Source organism: Choristoneura fumiferana, chromosome 24 (genome assembly GCF_025370935.1).
Source record: "Choristoneura fumiferana chromosome 24, NRCan_CFum_1, whole genome shotgun sequence".
NCBI classification, from domain to species: domain Eukaryota; kingdom Metazoa; phylum Arthropoda; class Insecta; order Lepidoptera; family Tortricidae; genus Choristoneura; species Choristoneura fumiferana.
The window spans coordinates 3,877,605-3,897,332 of NC_133495.1; the positions used below are offsets into that span (position 1 = coordinate 3,877,605).

At 38.2% G+C, this 19,728-nt stretch overlaps 3 protein-coding genes across 3 annotated transcripts in view; 1 reads left to right on the forward strand and 2 right to left on the reverse strand.

Moving 5' to 3' along the window:
* Window positions 1-3,871, reverse strand: part of LOC141441778 (uncharacterized) — a gene marked incomplete in the record, with an annotated part of 65,673 nt that extends 61,802 nt beyond the window's left edge. The window contains 1 exon segment of the mRNA XM_074106641.1: window positions 3,715-3,871. Coding sequence (XP_073962742.1) covers window positions 3,715-3,728 — 14 coding nt within the window.
* Window positions 3,872-7,683: 3,812 nt separating this feature from the next.
* Window positions 7,684-14,873, forward strand: eIF2alpha (eukaryotic translation initiation factor 2 subunit alpha). The gene is made up of 7 exons (XM_074106327.1): window positions 7,684-7,776; window positions 7,871-8,108; window positions 9,047-9,275; window positions 10,789-11,021; window positions 12,176-12,291; window positions 13,872-13,983; window positions 14,737-14,873. The coding sequence occupies exons 2-7, from the start codon at window positions 7,871-7,873 to the stop codon at window positions 14,802-14,804; spliced, it is 996 nt and encodes a 331-aa protein (XP_073962428.1). The 5' UTR covers window positions 7,684-7,776; the 3' UTR covers window positions 14,805-14,873.
* Window positions 14,874-15,276: 403 nt separating this feature from the next.
* EndoG (endonuclease G, mitochondrial) lies at window positions 15,277-19,468 on the reverse strand. The gene is made up of 6 exons (XM_074106737.1): window positions 19,225-19,468; window positions 18,863-19,065; window positions 17,689-17,812; window positions 17,217-17,329; window positions 16,567-16,747; window positions 15,277-15,658 (listed from the first exon to the last, which is right to left on the reverse strand). Exons 1-6 carry the CDS (start codon window positions 19,444-19,446, stop codon window positions 15,563-15,565), a joined length of 939 nt encoding a protein of 312 aa, XP_073962838.1. The 5' UTR covers window positions 19,447-19,468; the 3' UTR covers window positions 15,277-15,562.
* Window positions 19,469-19,728: the final 260 nt, after the last annotated feature.

The window sequence follows — 19,728 nt, forward strand, 5'->3', positions numbered from 1 at the left end:
TGTATTGAGAGCTGAAGGTCACCAGAACTAGGACGGCTGCGGGATCAATTGAAACGTTAATGTATCGAGATTTAATGGCTGGAAAGTGGGGCAGTCATTGAATCAGATTGTGGAAGCTGGGAGACGTTCATGATGATCAGCAAGCGAACTAATTGCTATAGGTACCTATACCCCTGGGGGCTACTACGAAATTTTAAAATCGAAGTTCTTATCGTTCCGTCCCTTTCACTCTCGTATTAATTAATATAAGCTTCAGCAGGACGGCAAGATACGAAGTTCGATTTTTTTCGAAAAACTCCATTCTTGTCTCGTATCTCAAAAAATACCAATTTGATAAACTACTTAGTAGCTCTGTGAGCTATAGAACTCGCAAGTCTGACTTGTCTATTTAAACAAAAAATTAAGAGATGTATTAAGAGATGTAGCCGGTTTAAAGTAAAAACGTCGCACGGCGTGACGTCGCGAACCACACTCGCGAACTTTGACGTGCGCCATCTTTGTTTGATTGACAAAAAAAATACGTGTCCGGGCCGACTGACTGGAGACTGCAACGTCAAACGGACCTCTCTCTAGGTACAGTCGAGTTCATAAATTTGTGAGCAAAAATTTGATCAAAATATCTGAACACGCTTCTACGCCGTTAACAATAGTCGTGTTCAGATATTTTTGATTAAATTTTTGCTCACAAGTTTATGAACTCGACTGTACTAACGCCATTCCGCAATATTTGGATTAGAATTAATCTGGTTTTCAAATGCTGCGCGTTTGTCGACTTCAGTGCCGTAAACTGCGTTTCCAGAAATTTCCTGCCTCGCACAGCAAAACTCTGGAATGAACTATCGCCTGCGGTATTCCCGGACCGATATGACCTTCAAGTTTTCAAGAAAAGAGCGTACTCCTACCTTAAAGGCCGGCAACGCACTTGTGACTCTTCTGGTGTTGCAGGTGTCCATGGGCGACGGTAATCGCTTACCATCAGGCGATCCGCCTGCTCGTTTTCCCCCTATACCATTTCAACTTTGCCCTCTGACCCCAACATTGCCTGATTGGATTTAGAGTGGATGACTTACTAACTCGTATAGGTTTTTAAACTTTTATTTACAGGGAATTATTATAACGTGGATAAAAGTTTAAAAACCTATACGGGTGCTAAGCTATCAACTCTAAATCAAATCAGGCAATTTTGGGGCCAGGGGGCAAAGTTGAGGCAGTTTACGGTGGGTATAAAAATAAATGGGAAAGCTTAAATAAATGCATATTGATTTCAAAAAGTTCATGGATACACTTCGTCACCGTCTGTATTGTTGCGATACTTCATTGTATTTATTGCCACTATCATTTTGATGAATCTTGATTCGCTTGAAGCAACCGCAGTGCACGTCATCAACTAGCACGACGTGTTGTATGTACAGTCTACCTACACTAGGTAGAAATATGTTTCTGTTAAAACTTTAGTTTTCAATACAAGCTTTTCTTTGCTGACTGTACTTTTCGTTAAAGTACTTTTTTTTTTCAAATTTCAGTTTATCTAAACTACATTTCTGCACCAAGTGGATGCGAAAAACCGTTAAGGTTTTCCGTCCTACGGAGACGATCCACGCCGGACCAACAGAATTTCACTGCCAGATTAATGTAGGAAGGTAAACGCACGAGTGCTCGTCACTGTCCCAATAGTTGTCATCTTTAATTTTATGTCATTAGTAATAGAGGTGACAGCAGAGTGTCATCTATTAGGCATTCGCGTGTCGCGCAGTCCGACGTTTACCTTACCAATTTTGTCACAGGGCTTTCATAATTTGGCGACCGGGTAGCTAAGTTGTTAGTGACCCTGACTACGAAGCTAGCGGTTGCGGGTTTGATCCCCGCGACGGGCAACGATTTGTATGATGAACACGAATGATTTATGTTGGCGCCTTTTGAGAGGCGCGGAAGCGGAGTAGACAATCTCGCTCTACCTTGATCAAGGGCTAGACCCCCGCGCTGTCTGTCTTACACTTAATTTTTGACTTTTGTTTGGTTATGGATGTATCTTTAAAAAAGTAAAGATATTTCTTATGACTGTACCTTTTTATTAAAAGGAATCACCGACACGCAAACTTTCATTGCAAACTATTTGAGCGAGTTAAACTGAATCGTAAAATTGTTCAAAATAATACGAGCTAAAACAAACCCTTAATTGAAATGTGCCAAGTACGAATCAAGTCTAATTGTGACTAGATTCCGTTGCCGATTCTTGAAATAAACCGTTCTGAAATATAACAAGATAATAGTACCTACTTAATATTTAAATGCAAGTTGACGCTCGACTTCAATTTACGAGTAAAATAAATTGACGATGAGATTACAATTACGACAGGTATATTTTTGACTTTTAATCCTCCGTTCGTTCAAAGTCAAAGTCAAAGTCAAAATATCTTTATTCAATTTAGGCTATAACAAGCACTTATTTATGTCAAAAAAATCAACCACCGGTTCGGAAAAACCTCGGTTGAGTAGAATCCGGCAAGAAACTCAACGAGGTATATTTTTTTTTAACAGATTTACAATATTATTAAATGATATCTATAGTCATAATTACATTAACGGGCGATCAAAGGTCTCTACACATAACATCATAAATTATTTCTATCGAAAAGTAGGTATGAGACTATGCCCACTAGCACTAGCACGTTTCGGTAAACAACCGTCGCCGTCGCGTATCATACTGTTTTTGACATTACGTTAGACACTCCGTCTGACACGTTCCTATTACGGTCATAGCATGATACGGTGTAGAGACGTTTAATAGTATTATAATTGAGAACTATCGGTGCGGCAAAAGGTCTTGCGGGTGAACGATCGAACATACTTAGATTAGATCCTCTACAGTTTCCATTCTTATCTCTTCAAGCGAATCCTAAAATATTTATGTCTGGACCCAAATGATTCCTTTATTGACTAGGTTAATTAATTAATCATTAATCATCTAACGGTCATGTAAAATGTCGCGGTGACATCGTTCGAATAAATTAGTTGTTATGGAATGAATAAAGAATGTTTCAGCTGATAGTTGAACAAGTTTGACTCAACAACTAACACTTTGAACATCGACCAATGTATGAATACATTTATTTGTCGACAGCAACTGAAAATTCATGATTTTATTTTAAATATCCAGTCTCACTGGGGGTATTTATTAATAAAACATAACATAGTACTAATCAAAATAAAGGTAACTAAAACTACATACAAACTAAAGTTATAAATGAAAAATTTGCCCAAAATCGCTGCCAGGTGGTAAGGTGCCCACAAGGCTGGCAGCATTACCACGCTGTATGGCAATGCTTATTCTTTGTGCGAAGAAAAAGCCAGCCCTCTGGTCACCCGAAGCCGCAATTAATTTGTACGACAATAATTTAAACATATTAAATGCACTCAAACCCCAAGGACCCATTGTTTCTACTCCAAAAGGCTCAGTCTTACTTCTGCTCGATTACCTGTTGAAACTATTTCAGATTTATTTGTAAGTACATCTTTCTAAGTTCTAAAATTCCTATTTTGAACCGCCAACGCAAAAAGAGGAGTGTTAAAAGTTTGACCGCTAAGTTTGTCTGTGTCTGTCTATGGCTCTTTATGGCTCTTAAACGGTTGAATGCGGTTTTTTTAAATATTATTTCTTACATCTCTCATTTCCTTATTGATAATAAATATAATGGTAATGCAACTGAAACTCACCCAAACCTCAACATTTTCACAAAATATCACAGAGCACTACACCATTCTAGTCCAAGAGCCGCTCTCTAAAGTTAGGTTAGAGTACAATGCAATAAAAAATTGAAGTATTTTAACACTCAGCACTTGATCATGGCACTTGGCCGAGCTGAGTCGCAGAGAGTACTACCAACGGAATCAATTAATTTACGAGATGTCAAGCCTTTTTAATGTGGTGCGGTGACGCGATATGATTTGATTTAGCATAGGTCGACTGAATAAGAAAGAACGATTGAAAATTGTGGATAATGAAAGTTTTACCTATTGTTGTATTGTTTATTATGTTTGTTTATGTAACGTGTTATTTTAATAAGGAAATGTGGAATTGTCGAATTTCGATGACATGATAGAAGGATCGATCAGATAATGAATGAACTTGATTGCGAAGCTAGAGGTTGTGGCGACCATGTATGCAATTCCTTTTAAAGAAGTGTTTTGTGTTCTCTGTTTTGTGTGTAGGTATGTGTATAGGTATTAGCGGGCTGTTTTCCGCAACTCGACGACTTAGTGCGCCTATTTGCGTGATTGGCTGTAGGCACTATTCATGCCAGCCTAGCTCTTGGAGGAAGCCTAGCAGACTGCACGTTGCCGACGACTTCCTGGAGTGACCCCGGTGATCCGAGATGTAGTGCCCTGTAGTTCGCCACACCAGAGCATTCCAGAGGAATATGAGTGGCTGTTTATTCTGCCTCCATGCATGCGCTGCACTTGGGGGTGTCTGTAACACCTAGATTATGTAAGTGTTTGTTTAGCAAGGCATGTCCAGTTAGAGCTCCGACTAGTAGTCGAAGTTGATCCTTGCTAAGTTTGCGAAGCTTGCGGGAGAATCCGGAGTTGATCGTCTAAGTATGTGTACCTATACTTAATAGTTACACAAAGTGTATTAATATTCCTCAAAAACAAGCGTAGCCGACGTTGTTAAAAATACTGCTAAGCTAAGGGACTAAAAATGGGACTGGACTGGACACGTCTATCGTACCTACATATATGCACCCATAGAAGCTCACACTGTCACTTAGAGGGTGAGGGTGACGAAGAGCCGCCAGCGACGACGAGGCAGACCGAGAAAGAGATGGTGGGTCTACTTGGACATGTTTGCATAGGAAAGGATTAGCTTGACATAACGTCAGAACGGGCGTTGTGGAGGTCAAGAAAGGAGGCCTTTGCCCAGCTCTGGGACACAATATAGGCTAAAAAAAAATTTATTTATTTTGAATATTTCAACAGGTAATCGGGCCAGAATTAAAATCATAGGCCAAAAGATGTCCACTGGTCAACAAAGGCTTCCCCTAGGAACGCCATAATAAACGACCTCGCCACTTTGCATCCACCAACCGCAACTGTCGCAATGTCGTCAGTCCACCTAGTGGGAGGCCTGCCAACGCTTCGTATTCCGGTTTGTGGCCGCCACTCGAGAGCATTTCGCCCCAACGGTTTGTTCTTTGAGCGATGACTGAACATCCCGTTCATTTTTTCGTGGTTTTAATTGTAGTTGACATATTTTTCCATACATCAAGCAATTTTGAAAATGTACCTCGCGTCAAAGGAGGGATGAGATGAAAAACATTTACAGAGGTGTTCAGTTAAACTAACTTAGCCAACTGCTAAAATATTTCAGACTAGTTTTAATCGGTTATCGCGCGCTGTTCCCCCGGGAACTTTGCATTTTTTCCCGGGACAAAAAGTAGCCTATATGACTGTCTGGCCCGTAAATTATCTCTATGCCAAAAATCACGTCGACCCGTCGCTCATGAAAAACGGATAAACATACAAACACACACTTTCACTTTTGTAATATTAGTATGGATGTGGATTTCAATAGGAAGATTTGTTTAATATTATGCCGCGGGAACTACGAGATAAAACCACGGGATAAAACTATCCTATGACCTTCCGAGAGTATTTCCAACTAATGTACTGCAAACCAAAGGGTATAGCAGGATAGCCCTTAAAAATTGCCCCCAAAGTTTTGAGTTTGAAGCTATAGTCAAAAGGAATCGTTACCCTGCGATACCCTTTCATCTAAATCGGTTCGACGATTTAAGCGAGAAATAGTAACAGACAGAAAGATTTAGGTACTTTGATAATTATCAATCTGTAAATATCTGCCAAGTGCCTACCAAGCACCAGCAGATATGTTCCTGCGCTCCGACCTTTGGCCGGAGGGTCTGTGTTCCATCGTTATGGAAGCGACGAAGACGACATACAAAATTCCCTAAACTAGTACGAGTAGTAGTAATAATTGCAATAGGTACGTTTTTTGGATGTCTTTTTTGTATTATTTAATGTACATATTTGAATTGTACAGCGCATTTGTATTATTGTAACGTTTTACATATTTTTTATTGATTAATAAATAAATCTTAAATTATCTCGTTAATTATGAAAATAATTGTCTAGTGTACCGACGCTGTAACAACTCAATTCCCACGCAAGTTGCCTAAACTACTGTCAAATATGGCAAAGTTTGTGAACACCAACTGAAAGATGCTGCATCCGAAGACAGTTACCAGCACCAATATCTGACACCACAAAGCGTGCATAAATCTGACATGACTCTATTTCTAGGGTCGGTAGGGCGTCTCAGATATTTTTGCATGCTCCCTTGTGGCAGATATTAATGTAGGTGACTGTAGAGTAAGATTTCTAGGAATATGCTCGAACCTAATGTCAAGGCGCAAAATATAGAACGAGAACCGTTCCAAGAAATAATGGTGTGTAATCCATCTGGCTTCATTCATAGAATCTAACGTAATCAACAACAATTGTAATCGTTCTTCGAGATCGTAGCCAACGTGGTGCCTCGATTATTATGATCTGGCCGACCGAGTCTTGCTCGCAGTTCTTTTTTTTGTCAATTCGTATTTTTCTTTACGAAGAAGATATTTTTTTAAATAAACTTGAACAATAAAACGTAAACTAAATTAATATAAAACAAAAAGAAAAAATAAGCTGCGTCCGACAAAAACCTGCGGCGTTACTCTGAAATTCGAAAATCGAAGTTCCTGTCGTTCCATCTCTCTGACGCTTATACTATTTAATACGAGAGTAAGAGGGACGGTACGATACGAACATCGATTTTCGAATTTCGAAGTAGGCCCTCTGATTCTTAGCCGGACCTACGGTGTACGGTGTACAAGTCCAAAATTAACTGCTGAACCACCGCGCCGACGTCAGAGCTTTCAAAATTGATCACGCTGTAACTTGGAATAAATTTAGCGATCTCATCCATGTTATGGACGTCCATGGGCGGCGGTGATTGCTTTCCATCAGGTGAACTGCCTGCTCGTTTTCTGCCTATCATAGATAAAAAATAATAATGATAATTTTCAGAAGGAATTTACAAAAAAAAAATTACGCAGCAAATTAGAAAATTTAAGAAAACTTAGTTAGGTACGACTTATGCCTATATAAACTTTTAGAACGTTAAATTACAACCCCTAGGATATTTGAATTTACTTAATTATCTGAAATAAAATTTATAACGTACCTATTAGAGTCTAGACTACGGTAGTCTAGTAACTAGACTATTCGCAGCTTCGAACGTGTAATTAGATCCAGCAGTTGAATTAAAATTTCGGAATGTTATTAAATTCTTATGAGTGATCTAGGTGTAATTCTAGCCATTCAACTAGGTATCTACATACCAAATTTCGACCCAATCTGTCCAGCCGTTTTATAGCGTGAATAAGTAAAAAAATACACACGCACACTTAGATCACGCACATTATTAAGTAGATTAACGAATATGATGCCTAAATTAACCATCGTTATTTGTTTTCACTTGCAACACTGTGTAACGTTCCATTCTACTCAAAGATTCTACTTTTCTGTAAGTGTGTCGCTTCTCGCTCCGTCCAGCCATCAAACAAAACTATGTAATTTCACGACCACATCATATTAGTTCTGCGTAAAACGAATCGTTGAAGTTGTGTCCTGGGTGTCAACGTGAACGTTTTCAATTTCATCATTTCCATTTAAATTATCAAAAATAGCTAGAAACATATATCTAATAACAGAACCAAGGTAAAAAAGATCGCAAACCCAGTTTTAAACATATAAAGTTTCTTCAACGGTAACTTGTATAGGTTATAATCGTGGTACTGTTGTACCATTTCAGATGCCGTTGTCCTGTAGATTTTACCAGGAGAAATATCCTGAAGTTGAGGATGTGGTGATGGTGAACGTGCGGTCCATCGCAGAGATGGGAGCCTACGTCCATTTACTGGAATATAACAACATTGAGGGCATGATATTGCTCTCCGAGTTGTCGAGACGGCGTATCAGGTCTATCAACAAATTGATCAGAGTCGGGAAAACTGAGCCCGTTGTGGTTATAAGAGTGGATAAAGAAAAGGGTAAGTAATGCTAACATTTTTATTTTATACAAGGAAATTAATATGGCCTTATATTAGGCCTGGCCATATTATTCCCATTCAACTGAAGCTTCGAGTATGTATTTAAACTCTGTGATTATAAACAACTACCAAATCTACAGTTTTCTAATTGATTTTTAGTAACTCCTTAGAATAACATGTCACTGGCATTGTGAATAAACCTATAAAAATCTATTTCTACCATCATCAAATTATCATAAATATATTTTGAAATAGTGTTATACAGCCAATCTCAATTGAGAGGCTATAGGTTAAACCATTAGGCTACCTCAGATATTCTAGGCTAGCACGGCTATAATAATGCTTATAAATAATATTTATCCACTTGACAGTCCGAAATGCGTGACCAATATGCCACAAACCGTCCAGGTTTTTTATCGACGGATGCACCACACCGCGCGTCCACAATTTCCTAACTACTAGGTTTTCAATGAAGAAAAAATACTGTGATGCAAATGAATGTTTACTCATTCAAATACTACACACACACAACACACAAACATCACGCCTGTATTCCCAAATGGGGTGGCAGGGTACACAAAATGTTACCGCTTCGGAGCCCTTTTAGCAATTTTAGGTATAAAGTTTGACCTAAAAAAAAGGTACAATAGTGACAGGTTGCTTGCCTGTCACTTACAGTATACCTTCACCTATATCCTTAGTCGCCTCTTACAACATCCACGGAAGAAATGGAGAGGTGTAATTCTAACCCGACACCACACTAATGGGAATTCAAATACTATTTATATATTAATATGCAATATAAGATTTGTGCACAAAATCAAGTTTAAGCTTTATGACACTAAAGTATCCAGGTATGGGTTGAAGCATTTTGGTTTTGGATACCATACTATCATCAGACTGTGAAGTGGTTGTATAATAATTAAACTTTAATTCAGGTTACATAGACTTGTCCAAGCGCCGTGTGTCAGCCGAGGACATAGACAAGTGCACAGAGAGGTATGCTAAAGCAAAGGCCGTCAACTCGATCCTGAGGCATGTGGCCGAGTTGCTGCACTACGAGAGCTCCGAGCAGCTGGAGGAGCTCTACAAACGGACAGCATGGCTGTTTGAAGAGAAATACAAGAAGAAAGCGTCTGCCTATGATTTCTTCAAGCAGGCAGCTGTGTAAGTCTTTTTAAAAAAGTTTTTGTTGAAAAATGAAATGTGCAAACTGTTTTGTTGACTGCACCAGCAATAAAAATGTCTCATTTACTTCAAGGCACTGTGAGGACTAAGGGCGTCGCCAGGGGGGAGCAGGGAAGGGCAGCTAGAGATATATATAGAGATTCTAAAAAAGTTGCCAAAGTTGTCTTGGACGCGCTTTATTGATCATTCCAGTATGTCGAAACCGAAACTCAAATTAATTCACCAATTCCAATAAATACCTACAATTTATACTTTTCTCATTCTCCATATCAAATACGGTATTTGACTATTTTGTATATGTTTTATAAATTAAAACTACACAATTCCTGTTATCGAATAGAAAAACAATTTTTAAGCTACCTTTACAAATAACAAAGTTATACAGGTTTGAAATTCAAGATTAGACAGAGAAAGACATAGTGGCATGTGACGTCACACGCCAGTACCGCCATACTGGCTGCATAGAGAAAAGCGTTTGAGAAAGAGACAGGTATAAAGATTTTTCAAAAAATCACTATAAATCCAATTTTCAACCGATTTAAATTTTCTCTTCGCTAAACACTATCTGTATATCTATATTTTCATAATAAAATTAAGATATGGCAAAATCAGGAGTTGTCAAATACCGTATTGCCCCATCGGTTGGCGACGCCTTTGGTGAGGACAGACAGTTATGAGAGGCCTTTGCCAATGGCCAAACAGATTCTGGGGTTTTAATTATTTTTAAGTGATGTAGTAAAAAAACTGAATAAAGGCTACTATTATTATTTCAACCCACTAGAGGCACTAGACCATTTTGTTAGTAACAAAAACCTAAGACTTATTGTAACAATGTCATCCAATAGGCATGTATGTGTATAACTAATTTCAAGTCAATTGAACAACTGAATATGGGATTAAACTTGCAATCATTTAACCTAAAATCAAACTTTGCATATTGAATAAAAAATCATAACAATTTGTTTGTTTAGTTTGTTTACAACTTATAATGCACAACATACAATCAATGAGTAATTGTCTTAAAAATCCAACCAATCCTTTGGAGTTGAAACATTGTTGAAATGAAATATATATATTATTATTGTATGTCCCGAAAAGAAGGGCCTGGATTATACAACCTAATAATGCAGAACTTAATAACGCAAGCCCTGATAATTTGTGCACTGTGTATAAACTAAACCTAAAAAAAGCCATGGTGGCCTAGTGCCTATGAACTCTCAAGTTTCAACCTTTGAGTTTTTCAAAGTTCATGTGCGAAATGACATTTACCACAAGCTTTATGGTGAAGGATAACATTGTGAGGAAATCTGCACAAACCTGAGAAGCAATTCAATGGTGTGTGTGAAGTTCCCAATCCACAATCGGCCCGCGTGGGAACTTCACCCCAAGCCCTCTCCTTCTGAGAGGAGGCCTGTGCTTAGCAGTGGGACGTATATAGGCTGGGATGATGATGATGACAATCCTTCCACAATCTCTAAAACTCAAATTCCAGAGACCCATCAGTCCTCAACGAGTGTGGCCTGGACGAGCAGACCAAGGAAGTTCTTCTTGCCAACATCAAACGGAAGCTGACATCTCAAGCTGTTAAGATCCGTGCAGACATTGAGTGCGCTTGCTATGGCTACGAAGGCATCGATGCGGTCAAGGCAGCTCTGAAGGCAGGTCTCACAGTGTCAACTGTTGAAATGCCTATTAAGATTAACCTTATAGCTCCACCACTTTATGGTAAGTTATTCTGACACTTATAGTTATAACTAGAGAGTGGATTTGAAGTAGCAATTACAAGTTTAATATGGATAAGACTAGTACAAGTAAGTATTTATTTTTCATATCAACTGTACAAAAAGGTGCGTAATAAATAGGATCTATTATGTTTTAGCTGTATAAAACTCCTAGTTTGTTGCAAGAATAACATTTATTTAATTTACTTATCTATAAGATTGCATTGCGGTAAGTAAGTAAGAAGATAACTGTAAGACCAATAAACAACATGATATCTAATAAATAAATCTATCTATCTAACCAATTGCACTAGTCATATCCATATTAAACTTTTAATCGCTATTTCAAATCCACTCTTTACTTATGACCCTTACTTTGTCAATAATACCTAAGCCAGGGTTTCCCAAACTATGGGTCGCGAGCGAATATTGAGTAGGCCCTGCCTGTAGAACGACACACCAACCGACCAAGCCTTTATTCATATTGGTAACGGTTAAGTTTCCTAGAGGTGGGTGGTCCGAGATTGTGTAAACTTGTATTAGATGGGTCGTATCGTAGCCCAGACAACTTTGGGAATCACTGAACTAAGCTCTTATGAGACATCTCATCGTCAGTTGAACCTTTTTATTTTTATATTGAGTTCTCAAGATGGTATGGATTTGTTTGGAGTACAATGAAATTTGTACCTTTACCTTGCAATAAAGAAAATTACTTGTAGAGCTATGCTTGGGGTTTTTCTACGGGATCGAATCAAAAATAAAGAGATACGTAGAAGAACAAGGGTCACCGACATAGCCAGGCGAATCAGCTTGTTGAAGTGGCAATGGGCAGGCCATATAGCACGGAGAACAGATGGTCGTCGGGGCCGAAAGGTTCTCGAGTGGAGACCGCGGATCGGCAAGCGCACCGTAGGACGTCCACCAACGAGATGTGTAAGTTGCGGAAAGTTTCCAAAAAGTTGGAAAAGTTCTTGGAAATTTCTGGAAATTTTCACAAGAAATATACGAAAATTAAATTTAAGAAATGGAAAGTTTCAATCCCCATACAAAGTTTCCTTTGGCACATCAGTACCACAGAGCAACACAATCGTTCACGGTGCTACCAGATGTTAGATGTTACTCTACAATTAATTATAATCTGACTCAATAACGTTTCAGTAATGACGACGTCGACACCCGAGAAGACAGACGGTCTGAAAGCGCTCCAAGACGCCATCGACAAAATACAAGAGAACATCACGACTGCCGGCGGAGTCTTCAACATTCAGATGGCGGTAAGGCTGGGAACTGAGCGCCAGTGGATAGCGTAGCGGCGAGCGTATTCTCTGTTCATTGCGCGGCCGTGACGCTCGCGTAAAGTGGCTATCTGGCAGTACACGCAATGAATAGAGAAAACGCTCTCTGCGCCTCTCCCTGCTGGCATCCACTTATTTTGGCTTATCGACGTTAGTGGGAAAATCACATATGTTCTTCCTAACATATATGATTATTTCAAAAACATAAAGGGACGGCAGGGTTAGGATACCTGTTTCCTTAAAAAAAGATCTTAAAGATTCACGCGTCTTCAAATTATAAATAGCTCTAATTGCTCTCTTTTGTAAGATAAAAATTGTCTCTGTCTGCAGCAGATCCCCATAAAATAAGGCCGTACGAAATAATGCTATTAAAGTAAGCAAAATACACCAACCGTGCCGTCGCCACATCGGTTAGCTGCCGTATTTTCCAAACTGCAAAAGCCGTGTGCCTAGTGTATTTTCCCGTTCACAAAATACGTCTCGATCGCGTTCTCGATAAGATCTCAATTTGTATGGAAACACAGACAGCGCCTCTAGCGGAAAGTTTGCACAACAGTTTTGTGAGTGTAGGTTTTCTATGTAAACTATTTCGTACGCGTATCGTAACGGAAACGGGTGATGACGCCGCACCGTGGACATGTGGCGGCTACGTATCGACGATCGAACGCTCGATTTACGTCTTCGAATAGTAAACAAATGTTTTGTGAAAACGCCACACTAGATGCACTGAGCTCAATCTACCCGCGAATGCTGTGACGTGAGGCCCCCACTGTAGTTTAGAATCGAGCGTTATTCCTAAACATACTGTTGATTTTACAATTTCAATAGTTTGACCATTTAACAGTGTTCGACGGCGGGGAAAAATATTTGCTTGGACATCACATACAGCTATGTTCTCCAAAAATGTGCTAGGAGTGACTCCTAAAATTTTCAATAAGCTACCAAAAACTGTAACAGAGGAGGAAGTATTACCTAGTTTCAAAAAAGCATTGAAAGATTTTTTAACCGACAAGGCATATTATTCAGTTAACGAGTATCTACTAGATAATATAGACTAGATATTGTTTTTAAAATGTTCCACTGACTATCATTAGTATTAAATACAAAATGATTTATATAACATTAATGTAATATTGATTGTAATTTAATTATTTCCTATTTTTTTTTTATTGTATAATTATTTAAATTCGTAAGTTAAAAAATTTTATGCTGAAAGGCAAGACATGAAGGACAGGACATCAAATTATTGTACATCTATTATATTCAATTTAATAATTGTATATAGGAACTCATGTTTGACAAATAAATTATCTTTATCTTTAACTTTATATTAGAAACGGAATTCGAGTTAGATGAATAAAACCAAACCAGGAAATAAAAACTTTTAGCCCTAGTGTTATGTGTACTGTAACACTAGGGCAGTCCCATAAGGCCGGTAAGTGCGAGCGAGAGGTACCTTTAAAATGATTTATCACTCAGTTCGCACGTTTGTAATGACCGTAGTATGGTAATAAATAATGTAATGTTTTACCATTTATTCGTTTATATCACTTTTGCAGCCTAAAGTGGTGACAGCGACGGACGAAGCGGAGCTGGCGCGGCAGATGGAGCGCGCGGAACAAGAGAATGCGGAGGTCGCCGGCGACTCCGCGGAGGAGGACGAAGACCACGGTACTGTGCCACTTCCACTCCGTTACTTGTACTCTCTCGATTGTACTCTAAGTTGTCACCTGCATTAATATCTACCACAGCGAAGCGTGCAGAAATATCCGACACGCCCCACCGGCCCTAAAAATAGTCGTATCAAATATTTATGCAACCTTCGTTGTGTCAGATATTGATTCTGTTGACTATATTTGTCCATAACAATGCTTATCCAATGGCATAAAAGGCACAAAGACCATATGTGGTTGACTGTACAATTACAGAAGCCAACTGGTAAATAGTTTTTGTATAAATAAATAAATAAAAATGGTTTCGATTTACACGCAAGAAATCAATAGTTGACTGATCATAGTGATCATCAATGTCAAAGATGCTTTAAAGCTAGTCAAAAGTTAGTGTCAAGTATGAAAAAAATTGCTTGTATTTCTGGCTCAGATCATTATATCCAAATGGAGGTGAGGTGACATCGAATGTGAATCATAACTAGATAGTGTTATAAAAATCCTATACCTACTAATAATTTGACCCACATAAAGGCTACTATTAGTTAGACAATTTCTTTAACGCCAAGTAAGATAAACGTCCAAGTGCTCGAGACGCTAATGCCCAATAGACGACACCCTGCTGTCATCTCTATTGCTAATGACATAAGATTAAAGATGCCAACTATTGGGACAGTGACGAGCACTCGTCCATTTACCTTATATGAAAGTACCGAGTGAAGTGGCTTTCTTCTGTAACTCATCATGTTTTGTCTAGGTATGGGAGACGCAGGCATGGACGATGTACCGCAGCAGAACGGCGCTTCCGACGAAGAGGATGACTAAACCCCGCGAAATATACCTATACACATAGTACTGTCGTGTTATAATTAATAATATACAACTTTTATACAACGCATGAGTTTTACTTGACGCTGGGAAGTTTTAACTAAAATAAGGCTGCGTTACCACCAAAGACGTGCGAGGAATGTGATTTTCATTAACCAAATAGAAACGCTTCATCCATCCATCTATCGATCCTCGCACATCACAGCTCTAGTGGAAGACTACTTACATTGTCATCCAAATTCATCATCATTCATCTCGGCCTAAGTACGTCCCACTTCAGGGCAAAGGCCTCCTCTCAGAATGAGAGGGCTTAGTCATCCAAATTACATACAAAATTGAAGCCATTCCAACTAATAGAAGTGGCATTCATGTCACGAAATTAGATTACCGGCATACACTGGGACAGGTGAAACTAAATAAAAGCTCGTAACAACAAAAATTATAAAATATACATTTATTTACACAAAAAAATTATATTTACAATATCGATTCATTATAACATGAAATTAACAATAATCTGATACATAAAAATGACACCTCATTTTTATAAACGCATAAATATTATAAATAAAAATCAAACAAGTTTTTGTTTTGAACTAACGATTATTTACTGTCTTTTCGTCTTAGCTTCTCTGTCAAAGAAAGCTACAAAACACATTCTAAATAGGGTTATGGTTACGTTTTCTACGTTTTTTGTATAAACGAGGGTGTCTAGAATTGCACTAATCCCTATACTAAAACAATTATCTATGTAATTAAACTTTGCGTCCATTGATTCTGCTTAGTTTGCTTCTGTGTATTTTGTCGAAGAAAAGCAAACCAGCGGCCTTCTCGATCGACTCCGGAGGGACCTGAAATATAAATTATTTAAAGACACCTTAATAAGGCCAAATCGATTATAAAGTTTATTATAATTTGATTATAAAAAAACAGAATCAATACTATCGAAAAACAAAAGTATTTCCTATTGGTATTGTTGCAACACTATAAACTGTAATAGGCGTTTTGGTTCTTTGTACTATAAGCCTATTATTGTATTGTTTTAAATAAATAAATAAACTTCTTTTCTTTTGATGGAGGGAGGGGGGTGGCTACAGTAAGATAATGGATTGAGGCAAAAATAAATAAAGACTGGCAACACATTTCACAGATAAAAAAATATCGGTCTAAAAACGTAAAAGGGAAGCAAGGAAACTACTGCAGGGCTACTCCGAAACTCGAAGTTCGTGTCGTGCGGTCCCTCTGGCGCTATTTAATACGAGAGCGAGAGGGACCGCACGACACGAACTTCGAGTTTCGAGTTTCGGAGTAGCTCTGCTGTTCTACAGTGTCAACTATTTACTCCAGTATTACACTATAAAGACAAGTATTAGAAGCCACAAAATATAGTATCTATTATTATTCTAGAGACACAGTCCTCGGACATGCAAACAGACGGACAGTGTAGCTTCCATTTGTCAGCCTCTGGATACGGTGTTTTAGAAAAAAAGTGTACCCTTCCTTTTTTTTGGAAAATTATAGTTTTTTTTCTACTCAAAACAAGAGCACAACCGATTCGGATAGTTTAAATGTCCCAAAGAAAAATGTCAGTTTTTTGACGTTTTTTTAAACACAGTATCCATGGGCGTCACAAAACTGACTTATAAAATTTTGTATGAAATAAAAGGTACACTTTTTATTGAAAACGCCCTAAAAACGCTACAATTGTAAACTCACTTAAGTCATTTTATCAGGTTGTTTTTTTTGTAAGGGGCCTTACCATAAAATTGGCAACAGGCGTGTCGTCCGGTATCTTCTGGTTGGGCATGACGTAGGCTTCCATATCCAGTGAGCCGTTCGACGCCTCGCCCACTACGACCTTGTAAAAGTGTGTCGGGACCGCCACGGAGTTCGCGCCGATCACCTGGTATTTGACGTACGACTTGCCATCGGCCTCCTTCCTGGCAACACAGGATTACATAATTAACACTAGCGGCTGAGTGGTACTAAGGGCCTACTCCGAAAATCGAAGTTCGTATCGTACCATCCCTCGCACTCTCGTATTAAATATTATAAGTGTCAGAGAAACGGAACGACAAGAACTTCGATTTTCGAATATCGTAGCAGCTGATCTCGTGCCCCGAAAAAAATAAACAAAAAAACATTGCCAAGGCCGTATAATATTCTATAAGTATAAAAAAAAGCTTTTACTTCTTATATTTGAGGGTCTTCAGATCAAAACCCAAATCTTTTGTCTCACTTAATCAGTTTTACCTATAATTTTCACTTGTGCATAAAAAATTCAATCCCTTTTTATACAAAGTTAGTCCTGAGAATTAAAAACTTAAAAGCACAACAAGAACCCTTGAATAAAATCAAACCATGCAAAATATTGTTTGTTAAGAAATAAGCCTTATTAAAAAAACAAACCTAGGCAGATACAAAGGCCCCGTGCAGCAGTAGACATGACTGTAGACCTTCGTGAGATTGCGAACATGTTTCTCCAGCCTGTTCCATGCGTGTCTGTTAAAGCCTTCGCCAACCTGTTGACAAATGACAGTTTAAACACATCCTACTACTACTAATATTAAAAATGCGAAAGTTTGCGTGTATGTTTGTTACTCCTTCACACTAAAATGGCTGGACTTCACTCTAATTATTATCATAATTAAAATCTATTGGAAATATCTTGTTACAATTTCAACAAAATTATCAGATATGTTTCTGCACTTGTGCTGATATTGACACCATCATAGACAAGCGTTAGCTGCAGTGAGTGAATGATAAGGTAAGCAGTTGTTAGCTGGTGCGTCCACGCCATACAGGTTGAGGTAAGATGCAGTGATGAAACCTTATGGCAAGAAGCAAATTCTTCGTAATTTCCGATGATTTATCTTCTCACCTGAGGAGCCATGTTAGTGAGGTAAAATGTTTGTTCTACATGTTTCTGTGCCAACTTGTGGTTGCCTGCTGCGGCCATGTGGCCTCGGTCGAAGCCTGAGCCCTTGTAGTCGCTGTTCAATGACCTGAAAAGTATATTTCAAAATTTACGTTACAGTTTAAGTACGCTGATAGTCAGGAGGCTGTCCCATCAGACAAAGTACATGAACACCATGGATATATAAGTAACACCAGGATCTACATTTGTGGGATGGATTTTTTATAGTTTTAAATTTACAGTACATAGTGCAAAAAGGGCAGATAATAATGTTAACTGGTGAGCAAGTAAACTATAAGAGATGTGAGTTGGTCTGTCTTCAAATGACACATGCTTTGTAGTTATTGTAAGGTTGGCAGCAGCGCATCCATGCTACCTATAATACTATACTATGCTATAATGCCTTTTTTGTACTATTTACTCCCAGTCACTGTACTGTATGTATATTGTTTGTTTGATTGATTGCTCCTATTGCATAAATTTGACTTAGATTTAAGTATATTCTTGTTTTGCTTTAATTATTATTAATGAATTGAATTCTAATTTGACATTCCAAATTCTATTTTTTATTTTTTTTATTCTGACTGTCAATTTATTGTAATAAGATTTATTTTTTGTATACATTTGACGATCCTTTTGTGATTTTTTTGTAATTAACTGACATATGTTTATAATGTTTTTTTTTTCAAAAGGTAATAAATAAATCTAATCTAATAAGCAACAAGCAACCCAGTGGAAATTGAATCCTCTGGGGCCATGCCACTGAAACGAGGCTAATGAGTTAAAGCTGTGGGCTTAGCTTTCAGTCCAGGGACGCCTGTGACAAATGACAGTTTCTAATGAATGATTATGTTAGTGATGAGCTGATAAATGTTAATTTAGTTCTTCAACTGGGAACTAAGGTTGTAGTGCTGACTTATTTATTTTGTTAAACAAAAAATTGATCATCATCCCAGCCTATATACATCCTACTGCTGGGCACAGGCCTTATCTCGGGAGTTAAAGCCTTGGCTGTAGTTCCCACATGGGCCCAGTGCAGATTGGGAACTTCACACACACCATTGAATTGCTTCAAAGGTTTTGCAGGTTTCCTCATGACGTTTTACTTAAAAATGTGTATAAATTAAAAATTGCCTACCTGAAAAATGGGTGTATACTTTCATCAGGCATAAAATCACATTTGCTCCTGTCAACGTCATTGTTCTTGGCTATATGAGCACTGGTGAGATGCTCGAACACCCAGTGCGCCACTCTGTTCCGGCGGTCATACGACAGCACAAAGTCGTCAAACGAACGTACATTATCTAATCCGGGGAAACCATATTTCATTATTTGTGATACCTGGAACAATCATATTACTTAATAAGTGCTAAAATATAAATTATAAAATTGATTCAGTAGATTTGTTAAAAGAGATGGATAAGTATTGAATCTTTCGAAAACCGCGATAGTAGGTATGGGATAATCGTAAATAAGATCAGTTTTGTAAATGAAACTCACACGATCTTTGGCTCCACCGGATTCCGTGTAAGGTGTGGCAGCTGATACAGTGCCGAATATTGGTAGTCCAGGCATATTATTAATACTTTTGCCATTTGTAAAAACCGAATCTTCACAGCCTTTGATTTTCTCATAACTTCGCTCACTATAAACACCAGCGTAGTATGCAGTTACACCTACTGCACTAAGTTGAGCCAAATTTATGAGACGCTTTCGAAACATTTTTAAAATACACGTATATAAAGTAATTTAAGAATTTAAAAAGACTAAATTTGAGGTTAGGTAATCAAATGTTGACTTGACATTGCCATTGATCTGACAGACAGTTCAGTTTTATTTCAGTTTTCTTTTTTCAGGACAAGCACAAAGATGTTACCCATACAGCCACTAGTTCGCAGCAGCAGGTTTAGTGTCAATGTTACTAAAGACCCACAATAAATATGATATAGAAAGCTTAACCCTTCGTATGCGGGAACTAAAAAAAAAGTACAAGTCAGTCTCACT

Bases quoted from the DNA above. Each gene is read 5' to 3' on its own strand.
- eIF2alpha (XM_074106327.1), top strand. From the start codon at position 7,871: ATGCCGTTGTCCTGTAGATTTTACCAGGAGAAATATCCTGAAGTTGAG. The intron at 8,109-9,046 runs GTAAGTAATGCT...ACTTTAATTCAG, and splicing joins AAGAGTGGATAAAGAAAAGG to GTTACATAGACTTGTCCAAG. The intron at 12,292-13,871 runs GTAAGGCTGGGA...TCACTTTTGCAG, and splicing joins TCTTCAACATTCAGATGGCG to CCTAAAGTGGTGACAGCGAC.
- EndoG (XM_074106737.1), bottom strand. From the start codon at position 19,446: ATGTTTCGAAAGCGTCTCATAAATTTGGCTCAACTTAGTGCAGTAGGT. The intron at 17,813-18,862 runs GTAGGCAATTTT...TATACTTTTCAG, and splicing joins AGTATACACCCATTTTTCAG to GTCATTGAACAGCGACTACA. The intron at 16,748-17,216 runs GTTTGTTTTTTT...CTGTGTTGCCAG, and splicing joins GGGCCTTTGTATCTGCCTAG to GAAGGAGGCCGATGGCAAGT.